Here is a 23,865-nt window from a genome sequence, read left to right as displayed (position 1 = left end):
ATTACGCTCTCCATCGATAACGTGATACCTTTGAAGACAACCCTAGAGCATCACGTTGTCCTGGGCGTCCTCGATGAACTAAACCTCGCCCCGGTCATGCGTCATCGTCCCAGTGGGTGCCGGAAATACCGATAACGCCGAGGGTATTGTCGAATGAAACACGGAGTTCTTAGGCTGAGTATTCGGCATAGTAAGAGGCAGCGCCCGCTTTCGAAATGAGCAAGATAAGGGACTGGCGATAAACTTAAGCGAAGGATACCAACACCTTAACAGAGACACGACAACTGTTTTCTTGGAGGAGCTAAGTGACATTCAAGACGCCTTCGCCGTCTCCGACCAGTATGCAGATTACTGACCTAACCAAGACCACACGCCCACCTTCGACATCAACGCAGCACTGCCCCTGAAGAGGCAAGACCAAATCATCATTCTTCGAAGGTACAGCGAGTAGTTTTCGTCGTCGTCAAGGTTTCGACAAATGCCGCTTGCAAAACGTCTGCCCGACTGCGACTTCTCCGTCAAACCCTCCACCGTGTGTCGTCGCGAGAACGCCAAGCCATTCGGGAGCAAGTAGAAGAAATGCTTCGCGACGACGTCATCCAGCCATCGATGAGGCCCTGGGCGGTACCAGTTGATCTCGTGAGAAAGAAAGCGAGACACTTCGTTTCTCTGAATTCCGCCAGCAGCTGTACGGATGACCATTCAAGGTTGTCAGCACTGTGCTGGCTTGACAACTTGACAAGAGTTCGACGTCATCGTCGCTTACAGGTCCGGACGCGAGCAGTCCTGAAGCCGATTGCCTATTACGAGCCCATGTCCATGCACCTCCCCAAGAGGACGATGACGACCCCTTCATTGGACCTCTCAGCGCCAGCATTTTCACGTAGTATAGTTACGCTCGCACCCCGGCCTTCAATGCCTCACCGAGTATTTGGAGGGCAATGTTCCTTCTCCCTCAGCATTGTTCAAGCGTGGGTTGTCCTTCTGAGTACATAACGGTGTTCTCGAGTAGTACTTCGCAGCAAATAAAACTGCTTCGGAAGAAATCAGCCCTCAGGAAGAAATCTTACAAGGCTGACATGACGAGCCGACAGCTGTACACCTCGGGTTTTCTTGCACCCTCCGCCGAATTGAAGAGAAATTTTATTCCCCCATCTATCTGGCGATGTCGCACGTTATATGAAGATTTTTGGATATTGTCCGCGACGAAAGGCACCTCCAGCGAACCCGACCAGCAGGTCTCTTGAACCCTACTGAACCACCGCCAAGGCCCTTCCAGCAGGTCAGGACGGATCTGCTTGGCCCCTTCCCGAAGACAACGTCTGAAAACAAATGGATCACCATGGCGACCTAATACATGACTCGCTACGCCGAAGCAAAAGCTCTGCCGAACGGCACAGCTGCAGAAGTCAATCATTTTTTCGAAATTTGTTGGAACGCATCCTCCTGGAGCACGGCGCCCCCGAAGTTTCATCACGAGCACGGGAACAGTATTCACGGCGGAAATCAAGCAAGCAATCCTGCGCTAGAGTCAGACAAGTCGCCGAAAGACAACCGTCTACCATTCGCAGATAGACAGGCTGACGGAGTGTTTGAACAAAACCATCGCAAAGATGCATGCCATATAGCATGTCGACGCAGATCATATGGAGCCCCGGACTAGGGGCTATGTAATAGCCATGTAAAACCATCAACTAACCCCCCGGCAAGCATTACACTGCTGTATATGCTATTTCGCACGGGCTTGAAGTATACCTATATTTTAAAGCACCTGTGTGAGTGGAACCGAAAGCTCGACATCTTTGGCGTTACCAGTTTCAAACTTGAACATCGGATATTAAATAGAAGGGTTATTCAGATATTCCACCATAATGCAGGATTGACTGGCATCACTGTACTTTTTCTAGCTTAGTTTGTTGATTGCAGCGAGAAAGGAAGATTCAAAAGCTCATGTTTTTTTTTTGTACTCTGCGTACGCACCCTTTCTACGATTCATCTCAATCTATCCCATACACCAAGAGTCAGAGGCACTGCAGCCACCTCTGGAAAAAAAAAAGGTCTCTATCTGCGTGCTTGCATACAGCTAGCATATTGCCTCGACTTAGACCTCCGCAACAAAGCGACAAAGACGACGGACGGCAAATGATTTTAAAAAATGAACAAGGAAGGCCGCTTGAGAGCGCGAAGTGCACAACGATTTGACGACGGGGGCGGAAGCTTTAAGTGCGCTTTTCCGCCATTCGGGAACTTTCACTCAGACGATGATGGAGGGCGCACCTTTCGCGAAACGCCGTAGAGCGCTGCAAACAATCGAGAATCTCCTCTCCTTCCGAGAAGTTGTCGCGAAAGAGTATAAAGAAGGAAGCCAGATATGAAGACGGAGACGACGCGAGTAACGAGCTGTGATGGCATCCGCTCGACAGGAAAAAACAAACAAAACGCAAGTATCCAACACAGTGCACCAGTGCGTTAAAAAACAAACAAAAAGAACAAGAGTTTTGGGGAAGGACGAGAACTGTTTCTTCCTGTCGTGAAGGAATGCAAGCCTTCGACTGCAGACAGTTCAGGACCTTTTGTGGGCCGGCATACAAAGGTGCATGCAAATTGTGCGCAACTCCCACTCACAGCAAGGCGAAAACTTGGAAAGAGTCGCTATTCGAGGAGTCGAAACAAGTGCACAAAAAGTAATAAGGCAATAAAAGAGTCCAGATTGATCTCAGCTATTCTGAAAACGAACGACTTTTCGGCAAGAAACAATAAAGCGTACTAAGAATGAGCGCGCGTGCAGAGGCAGCTACTGAACAATTTACTTTACGCTCAGACATTGATGATGGAGGACAAGGCCCCGCTTAGGTGTGTATTATTAAACACTCTTGATATTAAAGTTAAGTATGTGGAAGGTTGTAAGTGACGGTCGCGTCCCTCTCCAGTGGCGTCCCCTATATCGTACACAACTCAGGCCTGTGGTCCAGCTTACAGTTGGCGGGTTAGGCTTAGCATTCCTGATGAGCGGCGGCAGCCTTGCCCGTAATATTTCATAAGTGGACGGAGCTCGCCGCATTGCCATTCTGGGATGCTCTTCGAGCTACGTTCGCGTTGAACAGGGCCCTTTGAGCCGCGTTTAGTTTACATTTGTTCTCAGGCTGGTTCTATGCCCTTGTTAGAAATTTTAGAGGCGGATGGGCACGTTATGGGCTTCTGAACTTTATTCATATTTTACTATTCGTTTTCGCCGCGTCCGGAGTGCGCACTTCCAGTTGCAAAAATTTCATATCCTCCTGTTTGCCTGCAGCTCTATAGCTCTCGTACCATAATTTTCGTGGCGTGTTTTTGCTTTCAAATGATGCATAAAACATTACTAGACATAATACAGACGTGAAATTCGCCTACTGTCAGTGCTCAATTTACAGCTGAATTAATTCGTCCAAGCAGTCTGTTTCAGTTTCAGCAGTCGAAAGACAGTTGCGGCGTCACAAGTGAGCATGAGACTACGTCAGGCGTATAGAAACTGCAGTATAATAGACATTTGTTCATTTGCTGCCATTCCGACTACTGGAGCTGTTAAAACGACATGAATTAATGAAATGAAATGAATTAAAACGACAAAGCGGCGGTTAAATTGAAGTTTTTGTATGACTCACGTGACCTCATACCCACTTGTGACGTCGCGATCACCGTTTAGCAACTGAATCGAAACTGAAACTACGAAGGAACACAAATTTAATTACAAATTATTTATTCAGCGTTGATCGATTCCACTTGGTGACCTATGTTCATTAATGCGTACGTATAATTTCAGAGCAAGAACAGACTACGAAAAATTTGGCGTCTCCACTCCTTTAAGCGCGCATCTGCTTCGGTGACATATAGCACCATTGACCTTAATACAGGTTTCTTAAGAAATTGCCATGATTTTACTTGAATTTGTGGATTAACAAATGGCACGGTGCGTCTCACAATTCCGTCCAGTCCTCTTTTTAACGATCTCTATTTCGATGCATCACAAAAAAAAGCGGCCTAATAAGTCCTCAACCGAAATCTGTGAGGACTCCAAACGAAGGGCGTCGACCAAATGGCCAGCAGCTGCCAATCTTACCTAACTTACTTAGGCGTACAGGGACCACAGTTAATGTTTATGTTGAAAAATGCGCAGTTAGACGTTTGCAGGACGCTCGCATTGAATATTCTTCGAAAGCACTGGCTGGCGCTGCCTCGACATAGAAAAAGCCAGCAGATCCGTTCGCGGTCGTCGTGTAGCTGCTACATATACAGGTGCCTGCGAGAGGGCGCCTTTCAGTGCGAGAGCCTTACTTCACGAGGTCTAACCGGCTCACCAAGTCTGTGTGAAGCTTGACCTTGAAGGCGACCTTGGCAAAACCAATCCCAGCAACAGCCCATGCGAGAGCGCTGGGCTATCGCTGCAGTCAGTCACGCATGATGTTATGTTGTTGTTGTTTGCCTATCAAAAGATGGCACATACCCACACTGGGGTATCGGCCAAGAATCGGGTGGCTATTCACCTGAACACAGTTAATAAAAAGGAAAGGCACGTTGGAGCGCAACACCGATGAATTCTTCCTCGTGAACAGAAAAGGGATGAGAGATGAGGGATGTTAAACTTCAACACACTCTCGCGCTGTGCATTGCGCATCGTCGTCTTCATCAACTTCCTTCTGCGGCGCGATCAGGTCAGACCAGCTTAACCTCGATCAGAGCTTAACCTGAATCGCCGTACGTGTCGACGACCCAGCAGAGCAAAACTAGGATCCAACCAGGCTAAACACATGCTTTCGCACGTGTACTCGGTTTAGTTACGTTAAAAACCCTACCATTTCTTTCTAGGAAGCGTTGCAATCGTTTTCTGCAGTGCTACTTCCGAGCTCAGAGTGCCTTGTCAGCATGTTTTCTAGGCGTTCAGAGACTACTCGCCTGCTGTCAATAAAGTCTGGGGACACACACACAAAAAATAGGAAAACCGGGTCCTCCAATAACGGGCGGTGCACGGCAAAGACTGACCGAACTCTCTTCGCCTTGTTAACAATGGCTGATGAGGGCCTGGCCTCAATTAAGACCGAATTAGGAGCTACAAGCATCAGACTAATGCGTATACAGAGCAAACCCTTAATGAGCGCGTCTTCCGTACTGCAAGACAGAACAGAAACGCTCCACAATTCCCAAGATACGATCGTACAGAGATAGATTGCTGCCAGCATCCACTCAGACACCTAACAAAATACTCTTTCATGAATAGCTTAACAATGGCGGGGACCGGTTGCAAGGTTTCCTAGAAACAAAGCATAGTGACTTGATGCAGTTAGCTATCAAAGGAGGCTTTAAAACGCGGCATCGGGGGTCTTCAAGTTAGCTATTAGAGAAGATTGAAACCTCTGTTAAATTTTGGTAACTGCCAAAACTTCGCGAGCTTTGCAGAGAAAACGCGCTTGCCTTGCCAACCGTAAGCATTCTGTGTTTTCAGTGATGGAAATCTAGATACTTAAGGGCTTGGGCAGCATACTGTGCTCCTCTTAGGGTTTAGGCTTTGCAGGACTGTTTACTTCCCTGCAGGGTAATTTGTGCTTACAGTGGGTAGCGTCGGCCGCTATACAATGACATGTCAATGCTAACTTCAGCTTGGCTAAGGCGAACTACTTAATAATGTCTGAGATCTTCGAACTTCATGACATGCCACTCTGCCCACGACTATTCCAAGGTTTTCTGTGCAGCTCACAGACAGCTGATTGACTTCGCGTGGGAACAAGGCGCACCGTTTCAACCTGGCCCCGAGAAAGAAATTATCTCTGTCCTGTCCTAAAAATCCTGCATCTGGTACAAACGGGGCTCTCGATGGACAGTGCAGCGTCCAATGCTGCTTGGTCTCAGGACCTGTTCATCTATCCTTTTGGGATTCCATTCGTTCAGCAAACCTTTTCCTATTTATATAACCATTTCATTTACGCCTTGAGACCAAAATTATCGCTAATAAAGTCATTGCATGCTACCAAACCACGCAAAAGCAAGTAAATTTTTTTTCTACTACTATATCTGATTCAACCACGGTATGATAATCAAACGGTACTTTGCTGCAAGAAAACCCTATAAGAGAGGTGGAAGCTGTGTCTGTGTGCTTTAGAGTAACATTCGTAATGTCATGCCAAGCCATGAGGAAGCTTCGATTGGACCCAGTCGCAGGAGTCTCACGCTGGTAGCTGGAAAGCGGTCTTAAACCACCACTGTTGACACCGAGATTATTCGGGATATATAGGAATGTCTTAACTCGAGACGGCCGGGACCGTCTTTTCAACTACCGCGGAGGCGTCGCGACTGCTGTTAAACTCTCCATCAGACACATTACCACGCCATTAAACAGTGCGGTTAGGAGAATTTTGAAAGCATGCAACTGCCCGCCTGAATGCATCTTATCAGGTGCTTGCTAAGATTACATTAGGCACTTGAATTGTCTATGGATTTCTTACATAAATTACGTAGTGTTTCATCTAAGACGTTTTGCAATTTAAAAAAAAAGTTTTTTTTTTCAGTTAGAAGAGCGCTTTTTCCCCATAACATTATCAGTGATATAGCGCATCAGAATACAGCTGAAACGTGCTACTAGTAGGTGGTTAACTAATATTGCATGTTTAAGTTTTTACTATTATTGTTAGTCTGCTTATTTATTGAGAAATGTGTAGCCCACCTTAAGTAACATTAATATCAGTTTTTAGAATTTCGAAAACGCAGTTACCCTCCGCGCTGTGGCCCAACAGCTCTTGCCTACATCGAGGCAAAATACATGCGCTTTCGAGAAGCTTGCAGGCAAAGCAACCTCTCCAGTGCACATAACTCGTCGAAATGGCCAAAATTTGTTGGGCAACAGGGCCGAAGGTAACTGCTTTTTCTAAATTATAAAAACTGATATGGGTATTACTTAAGGGGGGCAAAAAAGGGCAGTTATAGTGAAAAATTTAACTACTCATTATTAGTTAACCAGCCTACTAGTTATCACTTCTAAATTGTATTCTGGTGTGCTAGACTGCTGACAATGCTACGCCGAAAAAAGCGCTCTTCTAACTCAATAACCCTAATTTTAGAAATTGCAGGTCATCTTAGGAGAAACACTCGGTATATGTTCGGGTCACTTCAGTTATCTTCACAGACTGGAATTGCCCAATGACTGATTGCTCCAATGTGCCCGTCCTACCGCTAACAATTAGGCAAGATTAACATGTGTCAAGATTTCGAACGTGCTAGATTCATCACGAAGGCTATTTGAGAAACTGTGCGAATATGTGACATTCTGACTCTTTATAAAAGTCGGAGCATAGGGGCCTATGAATCGTTCCTGTAACTTACTGAAAATGGCAAGGTAATTCTAGCAACTCTTGCATTTCAGCTGAAACAGGGCTATCCCCGCAGATATCTAAACGATTTATACAGGCCTATAAGAAATTACACTGCCCATGAATAATGAAAAGATCTTTAAAAATGTGCTAAGATACGCGCATTAAACTCTGTCCAATCACTTTTATGCGGCATTTACATGTTTGGAAGCAACGAAAACACTGATTGGTTTCTTCGTTCTAAATGATTCCCGTCCCTAGAAAGCGACCCCTCCAAAACAACGCTTTCCACAGGTATCGTCATCACCACGGATGGAGTAGCCTTCTCCACTCCTCCAAGAGCGAGCTTCAATCGAGCTCATGCTGCTAACCACAGCTCCCCGTGCATTAAACCATGCCGACGAACAACACATATCCTAGACGTCGCTGAATTGTTTGACGAAATTCCCTCTCAGAGGGTTATAGCAAAGCTTTCACTGATCAACCTGCATGAGACACCTTCTAGTGTTGATAGTGTGTGTGACCTGTCATCATGTCCCACTAACACCATTCGCCCCTTTTCAGATGCCCTGTGGCGGCGCCGCCACGCTGAAGGTTCGAAATGCTACCGTAATGTAGCTATAGCTACAAAAAAAGCACGAGAATACAGCTCATAAGCAGTGCGCAGAAAGAAACTTTATGCAGAGACGTGTAGATACGTGCTAAAAATGAGAAAAGTGTACACAGCAAGTACAAACAATTCATAAATCGATGTCATGTAAATATAGAGAGAGTTTTTCACACCTATGTATAGTTATATGCAGCAAAGGCATGGGCTATGTAAATCCAGATATGTGCAGTTATATACAGCAAGGAAATTAGTTATTTACACGGTATACAATATGTGGCATAAGTACACAGAAAAATTCTGCTGAGAACAGTACGTTCACCTAAAACCACTCAGTAACAGATTCATGGGGAGAAATGGGGACTAATCTGAGCATACACTGTGCAGGTGACCTGGCTGTACAAATCAAGCTGGCCTAATAACAAGCCTCACGAGACCGTTTGATAGTGACACGAAAGGGCAGGATCATTAGTGCCGGAACTCCTGCTCAATTGAATCAAAAAGTCTCCTCCACCAGAAAACTTGGCAGCTACCTGCAAACGCTCCCCGTTGTTTGAAAAAGAGCGCGCCGACAGCAGCTTGAGGCGACAGCCTCACAGCTATTGCGACAAAGCACGAATGCACCGGAAACTACCAGATGTTAGAAAGCGGTACACTCCAAGACCCCGAAAACCAACGAAAAAAATTCGGGCTCCTACACATTCTTGCACAACATGCCGGTTAGACTCCTGGAGAGGACATTTCGGGCACTGCGCCGACACTACAATGTCCCATTGTTGCAAACGGTCCCTCGTAGGAACCCCCCCCCCCCCTCCATCTGCTACAAGCATTCGAGCAGGTCACCCGGAGGAACAAAGCCGTTAGCGACAACCATGAAGCGGTCTCTGCCCGACGTTCGCGTTCAGGAGGCACTAGAGGCACAAGTTACACGACCACGGGAGACATACTCATTTTCAAGCAAGCCATAGTACCGCAATAAGGGCATAAATACTGATGACAAAATAAACGAAAACAGAATTTGCTGGGCTTCTGTAGTTATTTTTGGCGTGGCTGTGGTTACGTCATTTTCTCTTTCATGTTAGCTTTTGTGTGCTACGCCTTTCTCTAAAGTTTAAATTTTGGGGCTTAATGTTCCGCAGCGACACACGGGCTACGAGGAACGCCGAAATGGAGGGCTCCGGATTAACTTGAGGCGCCATCGCATAGCACACGGGCGCGTTTTTGCATTTCGCCTCCATCGAAAGGCGGCCGCCGCAGCTAGGATTGAATTCCGGCCCTCCGGCTCAGTAGCCAAGCGCTCTGAACACTGACACCTTTCTGTAGGCACCACTAGAATTTAGCCTCGAGAACTGCTCTTTTACATACCGAGTTTGCCTTTATTCATATTCCTCTGTAGCTTGTACTCCTGTTAGTGTTGTTGTTTCGTAACCACACGTGCAATTCTTTCTCTATGTGTGCCACAGAGAATTTCAATGCGCGAGGTGTTCATCGGTATGCCAATTTTCGTTTTCTAAGGTTATCACTCGACACAGATTTTTCTGCATCTTGCATTCCTTAGTTGTCGTTTTATAACCACAACAGCGATTCTTTGGCTACGTTTATATAAGCGAAATTTCGATATGTGCTTCGCTGCCGTTCCACTCCTTCCCTCATTCAAGGCACTTTATGTAATAAACAGTGACAATTAAACGTCCGGGAAACAATTCTAGTATAAGTTATGAACTGGAATCTATGTTACGCCTCAAATAATTTCAATAGCAGTGTGCTCAGTACAGTAGCGTTCCACATAACGAAATGTTTCAAGCATCAAGATTGTGCCGAGCCATAATTAAAGTGTGAAAACTGAAGCACGAAGTAAATGTACGTCACGTCTCATCTTTGAATGGTCCTGCAGGCATGCACATTTAAAGCGCAGCAGGAGTGGCGTTATTTCCTGCCGCATTTGTAGGACTGTATGTATTGAATGTGAGAGCTGGCTAACTACTGGAACACATGTGTATATGCATTCCTTTTGTTGTCTTTTGCAACGCGAATGGCCTCTCCGCCAGGCGCCGCTGGTCTTCCCGGTTCCAGCTGACCAAAACCTCCTCGCTCCTGTCTCTCATGCTGCTACCGCTCTAATGCAGCAAAACTTCTCTGATCTGCAGCCGCTTCCCGCAAGACCGTTGTACCAATCGGTAGCACGGGCAGGACACTATTAATTTTCTATTTCTAGCCCATCCAAACGTATGTTCTAAAAGTGAAATGGATAGGGAGATTTTATTTTTCAACCCTTCTGCTCGTCCTAGCATGCTCTTTGTTCAATCGACGGTACAGAGAGGGCACTATTATCTTTATTTCTTTTTCTAAGCCTTCCTAGCGTATGTCTAATTCCGCTAGCCCGTCCTGCCAATCGGCGGTGCGGGCAGGAAATTATAATTTTTGTCTATTTTTATAGCCTGAAATTGCGTACTCCAGCCATATAATTCCTCTAAGCCTGTTGTGCGCTAGCGGTGCAGGCTGGTATTAATTGTTTCTAATTATTTAGGGCAGTCCTAAGCTCGAATATCTAATTCCTTTCTCAGAGCCCGTTGTTTTGCGGCGGTGCGGGCAGGGGCCATTATTTTTGTTTCTTTTTTTCCTCCGCCCAATCTAAAGTATGTTCAATTCCTCTGCCCGTTGTGCCATTGGTGGTGCGGGGAGGGCACTATATTAGAGAGCAGCTCTTCGGCGCCCGTCCCTGCTTAAAACGGCGTGCCTTGGCGTAACCGAACTCGGAGCGCAGCAGAGGAGGAAATACAGCGATAGCGAACAAAGCGCAAGGAGGAAAGCGAGGAAGGACTGAACAGCAGCAGGGTGAAGAGTAGTCAATATGGCATTTTTCTGGGCCAGTTGGTATGAATCCATGATTTGGGCCAGCATGAACTTTCATTTAAGTTGTTAGTCAGCAGTGTGTTCCGTGTTCCACGTGTCTCTCTTCGTTTGTGTCCCAAAGTTCATGCTGGCCCAAATCATAGTAGCCAATAGTAGCGTGCGCCGTCGTGGGTTCGCTAATGACGCCAACGATAAAGTATGCGTCGCTCCCCAGAGATGGCGCCACAGTAGCGCGCTCTGTAAGCGCGCCGGCCGTTCGCCGAAGGCGAAGCTCATCGGCGGCAGAATGCTGTGCGCGCTGCCCTAGTCGAAATCCAGAGCCGCTTCCGTTCGGCACTGCGTGTTCCGTGTATGCGGTCGCCTGCGGTTCGAGTATCGCAGCAGCTGCGCTCAATAATCGCTTTACCGAGAAGCGTAATCGTCGGTATAATTTTTTGTTATTTATTCGTTCAATTTTCTCGAGGGCGCCTTCGTCTTTCTTTATCAGGCCTATATAACGTATGTCCAATTCCTCGCACTAACCTATACGCTTCGTACTGATACTCACCCCTTAAACTTCCCCGGCACCAGCAACGTAAGCTTCGAGGCCTTCACTGCGTTTCTGGCATTACCACGTGCACGTCAGCTACACGCGTAATTGTTGCCGGCATGCAGCGTACGCAATTAACTCGGCGTGTTCGATTGCTCAGGAACGCGTGTGTATAGGACGGAGCTGCGCGTAGCCACGGCATCCATCTGCAGCAGGCACCGACAGGGCTGCGCATTACCGATGCTTCCTGCGCAGGTTCGCTGCCATCATCGCTACCTGCTCTGGAGCGAAACGCTGCCTTGCGAAACATTAGGCGCCGCTGTTTGGGAGTTTATTCGCGCGCGAGGTATAAGCGCGATCCGAACGAGTCAGCGGGTGCACAAGCTAGCGGAAAGATTCCGACAATTCACTGCTCAGCAGTAAGTGCACGACTGGCACTATAAGAAATGGCAAACTATACTGCACGCTCCAACACACGCACTATCGCAAGCAATAGTTTACGGGATGCGGGTAGGCGGAAAAAGAATTTATTTCGGCGCAGTACCGTCAGCCAGTCGCCTCAAAGGACTGAGGCTATGAGGGGCTGCGGTGCCTGCTTCATACGCTGGTGACAATACCAGGTGAGCGTGTCGTGAGACAGCCCAACAATAAAAAACAGTTTTCGAGAAAACGCGTCGCGTAAACATTTACTGTCGATGGCACTTTCGAGATGTAGGAGTACTGTCTGCCTGTCGCGCATGGCAAACAGTGTGGTAACGACGAACTACTGTTCCTTTGTGCCGCGAATAATTTTTGCAGCCGCTTTTAAAGCCTGCGCACTGCTCGAGCTCAAATCCTTAAGAAAACCCTTTTTCGAGTTAGCGCAAGAAGCAGGCGTATTTCCAAGTCGGGATTTCCATCCGTGCACCAAGTCTTTTCCGCCGCCTTTAGCACGGAAATCGAGCAGAAGAAGCGGAAGAAAATATATAAACTAACACAACGTTTCCTCGTCGTTCCCAAGAAGCTCGCGAGAGCGCACCACCATTTTCGGTATTTGCGCTCAAAGAGAGAAGAAGCCAAGTAGTAAAGAAATTCGGTAAGGTTGAAATATCTTTTTTTGTGGGGCCAGAAAGCGATCAGTGCGCAGATTCGTCGTAACAGCAGCAGCGGGCCGCAGCCGCGCCGTAACATGGCACCACCGGCAATTCCATTAGCGTCTCGATGGAATTGAGACGTCTGGCCGGGGAACAACCACGTTGAGTAGCGGTTGTTATTCTTTTTCTCTGTTGTTTTTCTCGAAATGTCAGGCTTAATCTCGAGAAGAGAGGACGGACAAGGCGGCGGCCAGGTCGTGTTTGCTGAGGCAGTGCGGCAGACGTAATGGTGGAAAAGGGAAAAAAGCGGTAAAAGGCAAGTGGAAGACACTCGGTAGCGAACAACTGTTGAGGTAAGCACAGACGAACACCCGTGCGTGGCTGGGGTAAGCTTAAAAAAGGGGCGAAAAAAAAAAGGCTTCTCGAAGAGGCGCGGCGGAAGCTCTTTGCAAAGTGCACATCCATCGAGAGATTCCGAGGACAGGTAAAGAGTAGGGGGATTAGGCAATGGAGTGCCTCTTCGAGGCTGGCCAGGTAGTGATCAAAATGGCTTACCTGTCGTATATGTTTCAGTGTAATACCTTCGGGTAGGATTAAAGTCAGGCGAAGTTCTACCAGCTACGACTTCCATTTGCCTACGCTCGTCTTTGACTTGAAGTCAGCAATGACAAGCTTCGCTTAAAGCAGAAGTGACAGCACTCTTTGACTCATTTTCCTTGTAAATGTACTCTTTTCTTTCACAAGTAATGAATTTATTGAAGTCCTATCTTCGTCCTTAAATGTCACGGTATAAGACGTCACACTGAACGAAACTTAAAATTGTACTTGAAGATAAATAATTTTCGCGTCGTGTTATTGATGTAGGAATGATTTTAACGGCTACTTTTTCATCTCTTTCCCGCAGACATTTGTCCGTCCGTTTATCCATATCACGAGAAAACTCAAGCATAGAACCCGCGCCTTTTAGGTGCCAGTACGGGTAGTGGAAGCGCGATGCACTGAAACCATTTGCGCTGCTGGGCATGTTCCTGCTTAGTCTCTCTACTGCTGCTGAGACTGAAGGAGGAAAGTTCACGGGCCTTTCTACTGCCTCCAAACTACTGAAATAAAATATAGTTGATAGAAAAAGATGCCAAAGGAAAGTTTGAAAGAATAGGCGTGCGTGGCAGCAACCCCGTCTTCCGAAGCGATGACGCCGCCTGTTGCAGCAACAGATACCTCCCATACCCACTTATAGCCTGGCGTGCAGGTCTCAGAAGCTCATGCAAAGGGCACTGTCTCGTGTAATATTTAGCTCGCAATTAGCGCGCCATGGACATCAAGAGTGTCGCTAAAAACTAGTGTTAATGTCGTTCGCAACGAAGCACAAAGAAAAACCGAATATTAATTGAAAAAAAAAACCGTACGAGAGATAAATTTTATTCGCTTATGAATGCACAGCGTCCCCATGAGGTGTGCGAAGAGAGACTCCTTGAAAACGTCGCAGCTTTTTATCCTTTTGGAACGTGCATGTAGAGTCTTTGCGACGCGTTCTCTGTTGAGTGCGAGAAAGCGCTCGTAGCATTTCTCGCACATGCTCTTGTCCACATTCCTACGTGCTTGTAGTGTTCACGTTTGTCCTATTTATGCGTGGCAGTTTTTGTGCGTATGTTTGCCTCGTCGCATGCCTGAAACGCACTACTCTGATCGGGGCTGGCGGATATCTCTGAACACTGTTACAGAATAATGTGTCTGTTTCTTTTCGTAAGGTCATTAAACCCAGTTAGTCACTCGACAATCAAGTCTCCAATAATATATGACTGCCACATGAAGGCTAACGTCATTAATGAAATGATCAGCTAACAAAAATTCTGCTAATCAGCCAAATAAGCATCACAGCTATTTTCTTCACTGCATGCCGGCTAAACCCATGCAGCGTACACAACACCATTACTGTCTGCTCTGGTGGTTGGTAGCGGCAATGGCGTTCTGCTGCTGAGTCCGAGGTCGCCGAACCCGTCTGCTGTGAAATGTCAGCGCACGTTGAAGAATCTCATGCGGTCGAAGATAATCAGGAGTCCTCCAATAATGAATACATACCAACTCGTCCAAATTTATTCACTCCACTAGGGCTTAATTCTCCACAAACCACGCGCAGCTCCGGACCATTAAACCCCACACATCAAACAGCGCTATACAAGTGCGTACTTTGAAACAACTAGTTACCAAAAACATTCGCTGTGAAGTTCAAAACTTCTGGAGCAGCGTATATTTCCTGGCGTCGTATTTCATACTCTTAGCGCCCGCTGAACCTTTCGCCTGACTCAAAGAATTTTAAACGCCGTAGTGGCTATACTTTCTGCTCGTGTTATGCTGTCGAACGCAGTAACGCGCCTCATCTGTATCAGGGCGGCACGAGTGGCCGGCGAATTCTGCTGCTGCCGATTCCTAATCGCAGGAGAGGGGCTGGAAGAGAAATCAAATTATGTTACGTTCTCGGCGCCTGTTCAGCATTAGAAGCATCTGATTAATTACGCGGGCTCTCCCAAAGCAATTATGGCTCGCACGATTTATGGCTGCTTTCGAAAGCGAGCGCCCTTTGCGGGGAGCAAAAATTCCGCGTGTACAGGTCGACAGGTACAGAACACTTTTTTTTTAACCATCACGGCGTACGAGACAATTGTTCTGGTGAGTTCCTTGGAAATTCATCGCACCCGTGCTAGGGTAACTCTCGTCCATAGCGTGCCTGGAACTTAATTATTGTTGCGTGCAGCTACGAGCCGTAGAAAAGGCAGCACTTAGTTCCTGCAACGGTGTCGTATTTACTTTTGCTGCTGCTGCATCCAACTTAGAAAGGCACAGTGGGATAATGCAAACGGCCAGAACGAGGCTACTTAAAAAAAAAGAGAGAAACAGAACGGAAACAAGAGGTGCGTTTCACGCTCATATTTCCAGAGTAATTGCTGACCGCAAGGCAATAAAGGATTCGTTTTCATATCGCATGCAAGCGCAGTTACGTTTGTTTTCTCTTGCTTCCTGTTTACCGCCTCCGGCTCGCGGCCTTATCTCTTTCTCTTTCTAACACGAAACGCGAGCGGAGCGCACTGGAACGATCATGTTCACGTGCGGCGGTTTCTACGATGTTGTTGGCGCATTGTCTCAAACGTCGGCTGTCGTTCAAAATTTTGTTTTTGGTAAAAGCCGATTCTCTCGCTCTTTCTCGTTATGTTTATGTTTCTCCGGCAGCAAAAGGCGCGTCTATTGGCGAGAAAATTGCATTTAATAATTTCCCCGCTACCGATTCAAAACTCGTGACGTAAAAACCGAAATGGACCCCGTGACAACAGTTAAAGTTAACGGTAGCGCAGCTTGGCCTCAGAGGTTCGCACCAGCGCCAAAACCTGTCTCGGCACACCGTAGTCTGCCTGCGAAAAACGGCCGCGGATGGCGACACATGTTATTCATATTATAGCTTATAAAGCTCTGCTTTCAGTGAAAGTAGTCGCTCTATGATTAGAACCCGGTAATTAATGAATACAGGCCAACTTGAATTTGTCCTCAGTGCACCTTTAAACTGAGCAAATTGAGCATGGCCGAGAGCAACGCTCATTCTGAGACGAACGAACACAGAGTACACTTGCTGCTATTACCGCTTTTTGCCGAAGGAGCACCGTTTACACACACACACACACACACACACACACACACACACACACACACACACACACACACACACACACACACACACACGCACGCACGCACGCACGCACGCACGCACGCACGCACGCACGCACACACACACACACACACACACACACACACACACACACACACACACACACACACACACACGCACGCACGCACGCACGCACGCACACACACACACACACACACACACACACACACACACACACACACACACACACACACACACACACACACACACACACACACACACACACAAAAGTGGGGGGACTGTTGCTCACCCCAACAATTTTCGTTTGTTAATTTCAATACGATATCGAGTTCACAGTGCTTACAAACAAATTTTTCGCACGACCCTCCGTACACGGTTAAGCACACATCATGCTGGCAGCCTCCATTCGACCGATCAATAGAAGATGCGAACAGGCCCGGACACACCAACGGAACGACAGAGTCCTGCCTGGAGCGGGTCGGATAGCGCGTATACTTTCTCCTAAACAGGCTTGGGTATATGGTCTTTTCAAAGCCGGAGAGTGGGCCCGCCAGTCGCGCTGCTTTTACATCTGTGGGAACTTAATCTGTCGCCACGCTGGGCGATGAAAGGCGCAGATAAAAGTGGCCTAAATTATGTTTCATTGCAAGGGGCATCTCCGTAAGCGTTCCCGTTTCACATTCGTAACATGTTTTCCAACAAAATGAGCTGACGAAACCTAGGACTATACGGTCACTACTGCGCTCACCCACCAATAAACACGTGCTAGGTACTCGCAAGCATATCCCCCGAATTGTGCATTTTCTGATTCCAGGTGGCCTTCGGTTACTCCGCTATAAGGGTCCCAGGTTCAGTATAGGATCCATTGCTCTCCTTATTACAGTAATGTTCCCTTTGGTAGCAGCCCTGCGCGCATTATTGTCGCTGACTATTTGCACCTTTTGTGCTTTTCTTACAGATTGCCGTTTATTGAGGATTTTGTACGCCCGAAACTTGAATACGCGTCATCAGTATGGGACCCTGCTCATGTCACCCTAACCCATTCTCTTGAGATTGTTGGAATTGTTCAGAATAATTCTTCACGCTTCATCCTTTCTAATTACAACTGAACAGCCAGCATATAAACGAAGAAAAGTAGCTTTGAGCTATCGTCTTTACCGTCTCGCCGTAAAATTTATCGCTTAGCGTTATTTCGTAAACGTTTACACCATCCCACACTGCATACTGAACTGATTCTTGAACCGCTCTATCGCTGCCATCGTATCGATCACATTCACAAAGTTGGCGTGTGTCGTTGTGACACAAGCTTTTTTCAGTCATATATCCCGCTTACATCTCGCGAATGGAGCCACCTTCCTGCTGAAATTGTGTCTGTCAATAACAACGAAGTATTTCGAAACTGTTTAGCAAACATTGTATGATTACGAGAACCTTGTTTTTATAACGTCTCACTGTATTGTATGGTTAGGCAATATTTATCTAACGTTGTATGATTAGGAGAAACGTTTTCTTTACAACGTTTAACTGCATTTCTTGTACTTGTTCATCGTACCACTCCCCTCTGTAATGCCTCTGGTCTTGAGGGCAAATGAATAAATAATTAGTGTCTGCCACTTAAATGACGCTTTGAGGACAGCTTGTAGGACTTCTCGCAGTATACATAGCGCTTTCTATAGAACTTCCTGTCGTCGAAGTGTCTTCTTTAATAATGAAAAAGCGAGACAGAGAGACAAACGGAAAGGCAAGGAGGTTAACTAGGCAGCGCCCGGTATGCTACCCTACACGTGGGAAATGGAACGGAGGGAGAGATAGAAAGGAGAGAGAACAAGGGGATAAGATCACTTTTCCACAGGTCCGTTGGCCCTTACTTGCGGGTACACAGGGGACACACTGATAGTTCACAACTTTGCACTCAGTCCTGAGTCCTTCAAGAACTTTAAAAGTGCCTTCAAAGCTGTCCTCTGCGATGAAGGCTTACTCCAAGGACCCAGAATCTTGGCTTCAGTAAGGGGCCGAGGATCTAAACGGCGGAGTGTTGCAGCCAGCAGTGCACGTTCACGCTGAAACCGAGAGCAGTTACAAAGAGGGTGTTCTATAGTTTCGTCGCACCCAAAGATCTCACACGCAGGAGAGTCGGCCATTGCGATCAATTGGGAGTAGGCATCTGTGAACGCCACTCCCAGCCACAGGCGACACAACAGTGTAGCATCGCAGCGGGAGAGGCCGGACGGAGGACTGAGTTGGAGGAAGGGGTCTAGGCGGTGCAGACGGCATGTGGAGTTGCCAGGAGAAGACCATGACGCTAAAAGCTCTCTTCGGCCAAGCATTCGCAGATGTCTTGCTGCGTCGGCTCTTGTCAACTGTATCTGGACAATGTTGGCACTGCCGTGAGCCGCTCGAGCTGCAGCGTCAGCTGCGTCGTTTCCGACAATGCCACAGTGTCCCGGTATCCACTGGAAGACGATGGCATGACCCTCTTCCTGCGCCTGGTGTTGATGATGTCTTAATTCTGCTACGAGTTGATCGTGATCGCCATGGCGTAAAGCAGAATTAAGACATTGTAGAGCTGCTTTTGAGTCGCAGAACACAGCCCATTTGTAGGGTGTTTGTGCACCGATGTACTGCACAGACGCACGAAGAGCGGCCAATTCTGACCTGGTGGAGGTTGTCCGATGCGAAGTTTACTGGATAATACTTCTCTGCCTCTCAGGAATGACCCCGGCGTAGGTTGAACTTGTACCTGAGACCGAACCATCTGTATACACATGAGTGCGGTCACTATATGCGGCGTGGAGTAGGTAGAATGTCAACTGTTTAATGGCCGGTGTCGATAAGTTCGATTTTTTTGTTGTGCCCGGAATTGTAAGGCGCGCGCATGGTTCCCGTAGACACCACAGCGCAGAGGAAGGCCGTGCTGCCGGGCAACTGTGATGGGAAGGACGACTGGTGGGCTGCTATAACCTTTGAAAACGATGCGTGTGGTCTTTGATCCGCCACTGACACAAGGTGGTGCTGGGGAATCCTTGTTAGATGACGTATGTGCATCCGCAGGGTGTCGAGGGTTATATACGTCGAGAGTGGGTAGTCCTGGGCGATTTCAATGGTGGCAACTGTTGATGCGCTGCGAGGGAGACCCAGGCTTGTGCGAAGCGCCTGACCTTGTATAGTTTGGAGGGCACGCAAATTCGTCTTGCATGTGCTTGAAAGCACTGGTGCACTATACCGCAAAAATCCCAAAAAGAGTGCTCTGTACAGTTGCAGCATTGATAGAATCGACAAGCCCCATGATTTGCCGCCAAAAAATCTGAGCAGGTGTGTGATAGAGATCAGCTTTTTTTTTACAAAGCTGCAATGCGGGCTCCATCATAAATTACGATCTATAACAGTTCCTAAAAAACGATGAGATGCACGATAGGCAATGGCATGGCCGTCAATAGTTAGCGGATAACGAGTCATACTTTTGCGCGTAAATGCCACTATAGCGCACTTCTATGCTGACACGCTCAGACCTTGCTCTCGGAGATAGGAGGAAGTTATGGTTGCTGCCCTCTGAAGTCTTGCTCGCACCTGGAGACGCGTCACAGAGGAGGCCCAGATGCAGATGTCGGCATACATAGAGATGTAGACGGTATTAGGTAGGTACTCCGGGAGTCTTATAAGTGTTATATTAAACAAATTAGGACTGAGCACTCCGCCGTGAGGCGCGCCCCGGTAGGTGTAATGCACGGGAAGCGAGACAGATTCAACAATACTCTGATGTGCTCATTTCTGTGCTGAATCGGGCACATTAGATGTGTTAACTTGCGGTCGGTACAACGATTAAGCTGATCATCGCAATGTGACAGGTTAGAGCACAGCTTGCAACCGATTTGTGAGCGGCGGCGTCGACGACCAAATGATCAACTTATAGACCCACAGACCTCCATGAGTCAAGCCGAGCAATCAGAGAGAGACGCCCGTACTCCGGTGCCTGAAAACCCAGAAAATCTAGACGAAAATACTACGACCATCGCTGTCAGCGCCGGTACAGCACTTCTTACCATTGCTTACCTGCATGGGCGTGCTTTGCGCAGAGAGGCTGGTGAACCCCACAATGTCGCTGAAGTAGATGGTGACGCTCTCGAAGGACTCTGCCGTCACCGCGTCGCCCTTGATAAGCTGGCTGGCCACTGGCCTGCGGTAAAATACGCAGTCTAATATAAGTACTACGGTTCAACGCTGTGTGCATGCACTATCAATGCGCAACTATATTTTGTAAATCATTCAGAATTATAATCGTGTTCGCATGTTGTAATTACAGGCTGATACATCAGAAGAAACAAAACTGAGAACGCTGAACATGTCGCCAATGCTGAATCATGTAACTTTATTGGACGTCTTAACGGCCATCGGCAATGCTGTTCATAAAAGCGACGCAACTGATTCAGCGACGACGCGATGCGACAGAAATTCGTCGACCGCCACCGACTGCCCATATGGGCCGACTCAGCTGGCGTAGTATAGGTGCGCATGTTGCATTGCTATAAAAGAAACGAAGACGAATTTAAAATTCAGTCAATCAAGCAACCTGGCAGAATAGTGATGAAAAACCAACAAGTGGAGTATACGTGCGAGAGCATGTGTTCATTCTTCTCTTCTTGTTGTTTTTGTTGTTGTCCACATAGGCCATCCTATGGGCCACATAGGCCATCCTATGTGGACAACAACAAAAACAACAAGAAGAGGAGAAGAATGAACACACGCTCTCGCACGTATATTCCACTTGTTTGTTTTTGTATGTGGACAATAACAACAACAACAAGAGCAGAAGAATGAACACATGCTCTCGCACGCATACTCCACTTGTTTGTTTTTCTATGTGGACAACAACAACAACAACAACAACAACAACAACAACAACAACAACAACAACAACAACAACAACAACAACAACAACAACAACAACAACAACAACAACAACAGGAGAAGAATGAACACATGCTCTCGCACGTATACTCCACTTGTTTGTTTTTCTATTTGGACAACAAGAAGAAGAAGAAGAAGAAGAAGAGGAGAAGAATGAACACATGCTCTCGCATGTATACTCCACTTGTTGGTTTTTCATCGTTATTCTCCTTCTTTCTCACTCCTGGCGTCTGCATGTGCACGCAACCGCGTTTCTCGCTCTTCATCGTCCTCTATCCACTCGACGGCAGCTGGCGCGAGGCCCTCCTCCCATTGGCTACAGCTGGCGCTACGCTCCTACAACTTTTCCAAGCTCCCGCCCATTGGCTACAGCTGGCGCGACGCTCCTCAGAACTGACGCGAGTTTACCCGGGTTACTCCGATCACACAAGACAAGGTTCTTGCTCGGGGTTGCTGCCTTCAGAGTAGTACTTTCGCAATGGAAGAATTTTCGCTCTATATGTCGTCAAATAAATTATGTCCGCGGCTTCACATGCACTTTTTTCCCTTTTTCTCCAGACATGCTGGGCCATGGACCGAGCTCGATATGCGGTGCAGCTGTGCGGCGGTGCCTATTCCGAAGTTATACTGAAACAAAGTTTGCTCAGAGGTTAACGCGCGCGAACCTGAACCAGTTAAAACTGGAGGGTGTGGAATTACATGGCGGTACAGCACTGTTGTAATGATCAAAACCGAATGTATTATGTTTTACTCTGCCAGAGCACTCGCACAATCAAAAAACACCATCAAACCTTCCAAATCTTCCCCCAAGATGGCGCCGCTAACCAGCGGTTCCTGTTCTGCAACCAGATAGCATGCAATCAAGGCGGAAAGCTGGGCTAGTTGGTGTTTCATCATGAATTAAAAGACTAGCGCATATAACAGAGACACAGACAAAGAAGTAGACAGGACGAGCGCTAAACGAACAACTTGTCGTTAAAACAAATAAAGGTGGATGAGAGGTAACACTTAACTAACGCTACAAAGTCATTTACAGAAACCCCGCTGCTATTTTGGAACTTAACAGCCCCCCAGCTTTCAATTCGCTCTTTTACTGCGTCTAGTAACTCTATTTGGGGAATGGAATAAAAGAGCACCTCAATATCTACTGAAAAGGCGAAATTAGCTCCTGAAGCACCACCTTGCTCACCCAAAAATTCAATTACATCCTTTGAGTTGCTCACACGAAAAGGGTCTTCTACATCTAGTTGGCTAAGGTGCTTTTGAAGGTATTTTGATACCAGGCCTTGCCAGGCTTCATTCTCGGATACAATCGCTACAATTGAAAGCTGGGGGGCTGTTAAGTTCCAAAATAGCAGCGGGGTTTCTGTAAATGACTTTGTAGCGTTAGTTAAGTGTTACCTCTCATCCACCTTTATTTGTTTTAACGACAAGTTGTTCGTTTAGCGCTCGTCCTGTCTATTTCTTTGTCTGTGTCTCTGTTATATGCGCTAGTCTTTTAATTCAGATAGCATGGGCGTCCATAACACTCAGCGTTTCCAGCTTTCCCTTGACCATCATTAGACGGATAATGTTCACTTCATGACAAAGGCCTAACGGTGTACACCTGGACCAAGCCATGAATGAAGGAATCAATTAACGGGCAGAAGGGGCGCAGATTTTAAAAGATCGACAATGTTTACGCCGGCTATATTGCTGAATTTCACGATTTGCTTAAAAAGCACAAAATATTGTTTTTTCCCCCGAAATCCAGAAGTTCACGATCTGACATTTTAGAACGACCACACTCACAGAAAGCTATTGCTATTATGACTTTTAACTAAGTTAGTCCTATCGGCAGCCAGCAGCAACATTTTTTTCTAATCAATTAGGTGGCTTATACGAAAGAGAAAGATAATTCATATCTATTTTCAACTTGTCATAATGCTATGCTATGATGCAGCTGCCTTTTCGCTCTGCTTATGAGCAATATATACTTCTTGTTTTCGCTTCCACTAAACAAACTTAATTGAAACCCTCCGTTCAGCCTAAAACAAACAGGATTACGAGGTTACAAAATTCATAACAGCGGGGCTGAGCGGGTGTTTAAATATTTGCGTTTAATCTCAAATCTGTTTTCTTTGGTGGAACGTATTCTCGTTCTACTCAGACAGTTTCCTATTCTCGTTCACAAATACAGCAATTCAAACAAACGATCCACCGTTTCATGCTGCATTAACAACTACGCCCGTCTGAATGACACTGTTGCATTTGGGTTTCAAGCCCCAAGGGTAGCGTTGGCCTGGCGGCCTGGGGCAAAGCTGGAAACATCCGAAGGTCCCGGCAAAGGATGAGTCGACTGGCAACAGAACAACTTGTTTATTCTGGCATCGCAAAAGAGCAGCCGGTCAGGGCGACCACGTTACTCGCAGGACGAAATTGAAGTCTCTCGTTGGCGTCCGGGGCAGCTCGCTTTATACCCACGGAGTCGAGGGCAAGAGGGAACGGCTTGGGAAGAGTCATCCGATACGGCGACGCTTGAACATGTTCAGGCGTGACGGGCGCGTCCGCCAGGCCGGCGCCGGTCAGACCTCCTCGCCTCCCAGTTGAGGAGCTCCTCTCCCCGGCTGCCGCGCTTTGACAAGCGTGGGCAAAACATGCACACACACACACACGCACGCACGACGACACGTGGCACTGAAACATGCCTGGACGCGCTTGGCGGGAGGCGTTGCGGCCGCGATGAACGAAGCCGCGGCGTCCGTTGCATCCGCGCCGGCTATACCGCGCGTCGTAGGTAGGCGAGACGTAACAGACCGCCCCGCCGGGAGAAGGAGATCCCGATGGTCAGGGGACTGCATCCGCTGTCCAGAGGGATGTCGCTCGATGATGCTCGTAATCGAAACCGA

At 47.3% G+C, this 23,865-nt stretch overlaps 1 protein-coding gene across 1 annotated transcript in view; it reads right to left on the bottom strand.

The window, feature by feature from the left end:
- LOC144094775 (atrial natriuretic peptide receptor 1-like) overlaps positions 1-23,865 on the bottom strand; it is a 235,052-nt gene that overhangs the window by 87,634 nt on the left and 123,553 nt on the right. Inside the window, exon 4 of the mRNA XM_077628679.1 lies at positions 20,123-20,246. Coding sequence (XP_077484805.1) covers positions 20,123-20,246 — 124 coding nt within the window. The remainder of the gene's footprint in view (positions 1-20,122; positions 20,247-23,865) is intronic.

The sequence above is a fragment of the Amblyomma americanum genome, chromosome 6, assembly GCF_052857255.1.
Source record: "Amblyomma americanum isolate KBUSLIRL-KWMA chromosome 6, ASM5285725v1, whole genome shotgun sequence".
Classification (NCBI taxonomy): Eukaryota; Metazoa; Arthropoda; class Arachnida; order Ixodida; family Ixodidae; genus Amblyomma; species Amblyomma americanum.
Note: the sequence above shows the minus strand (reverse complement) of the source record. Positions and strands in the feature narration are given on the sequence as shown.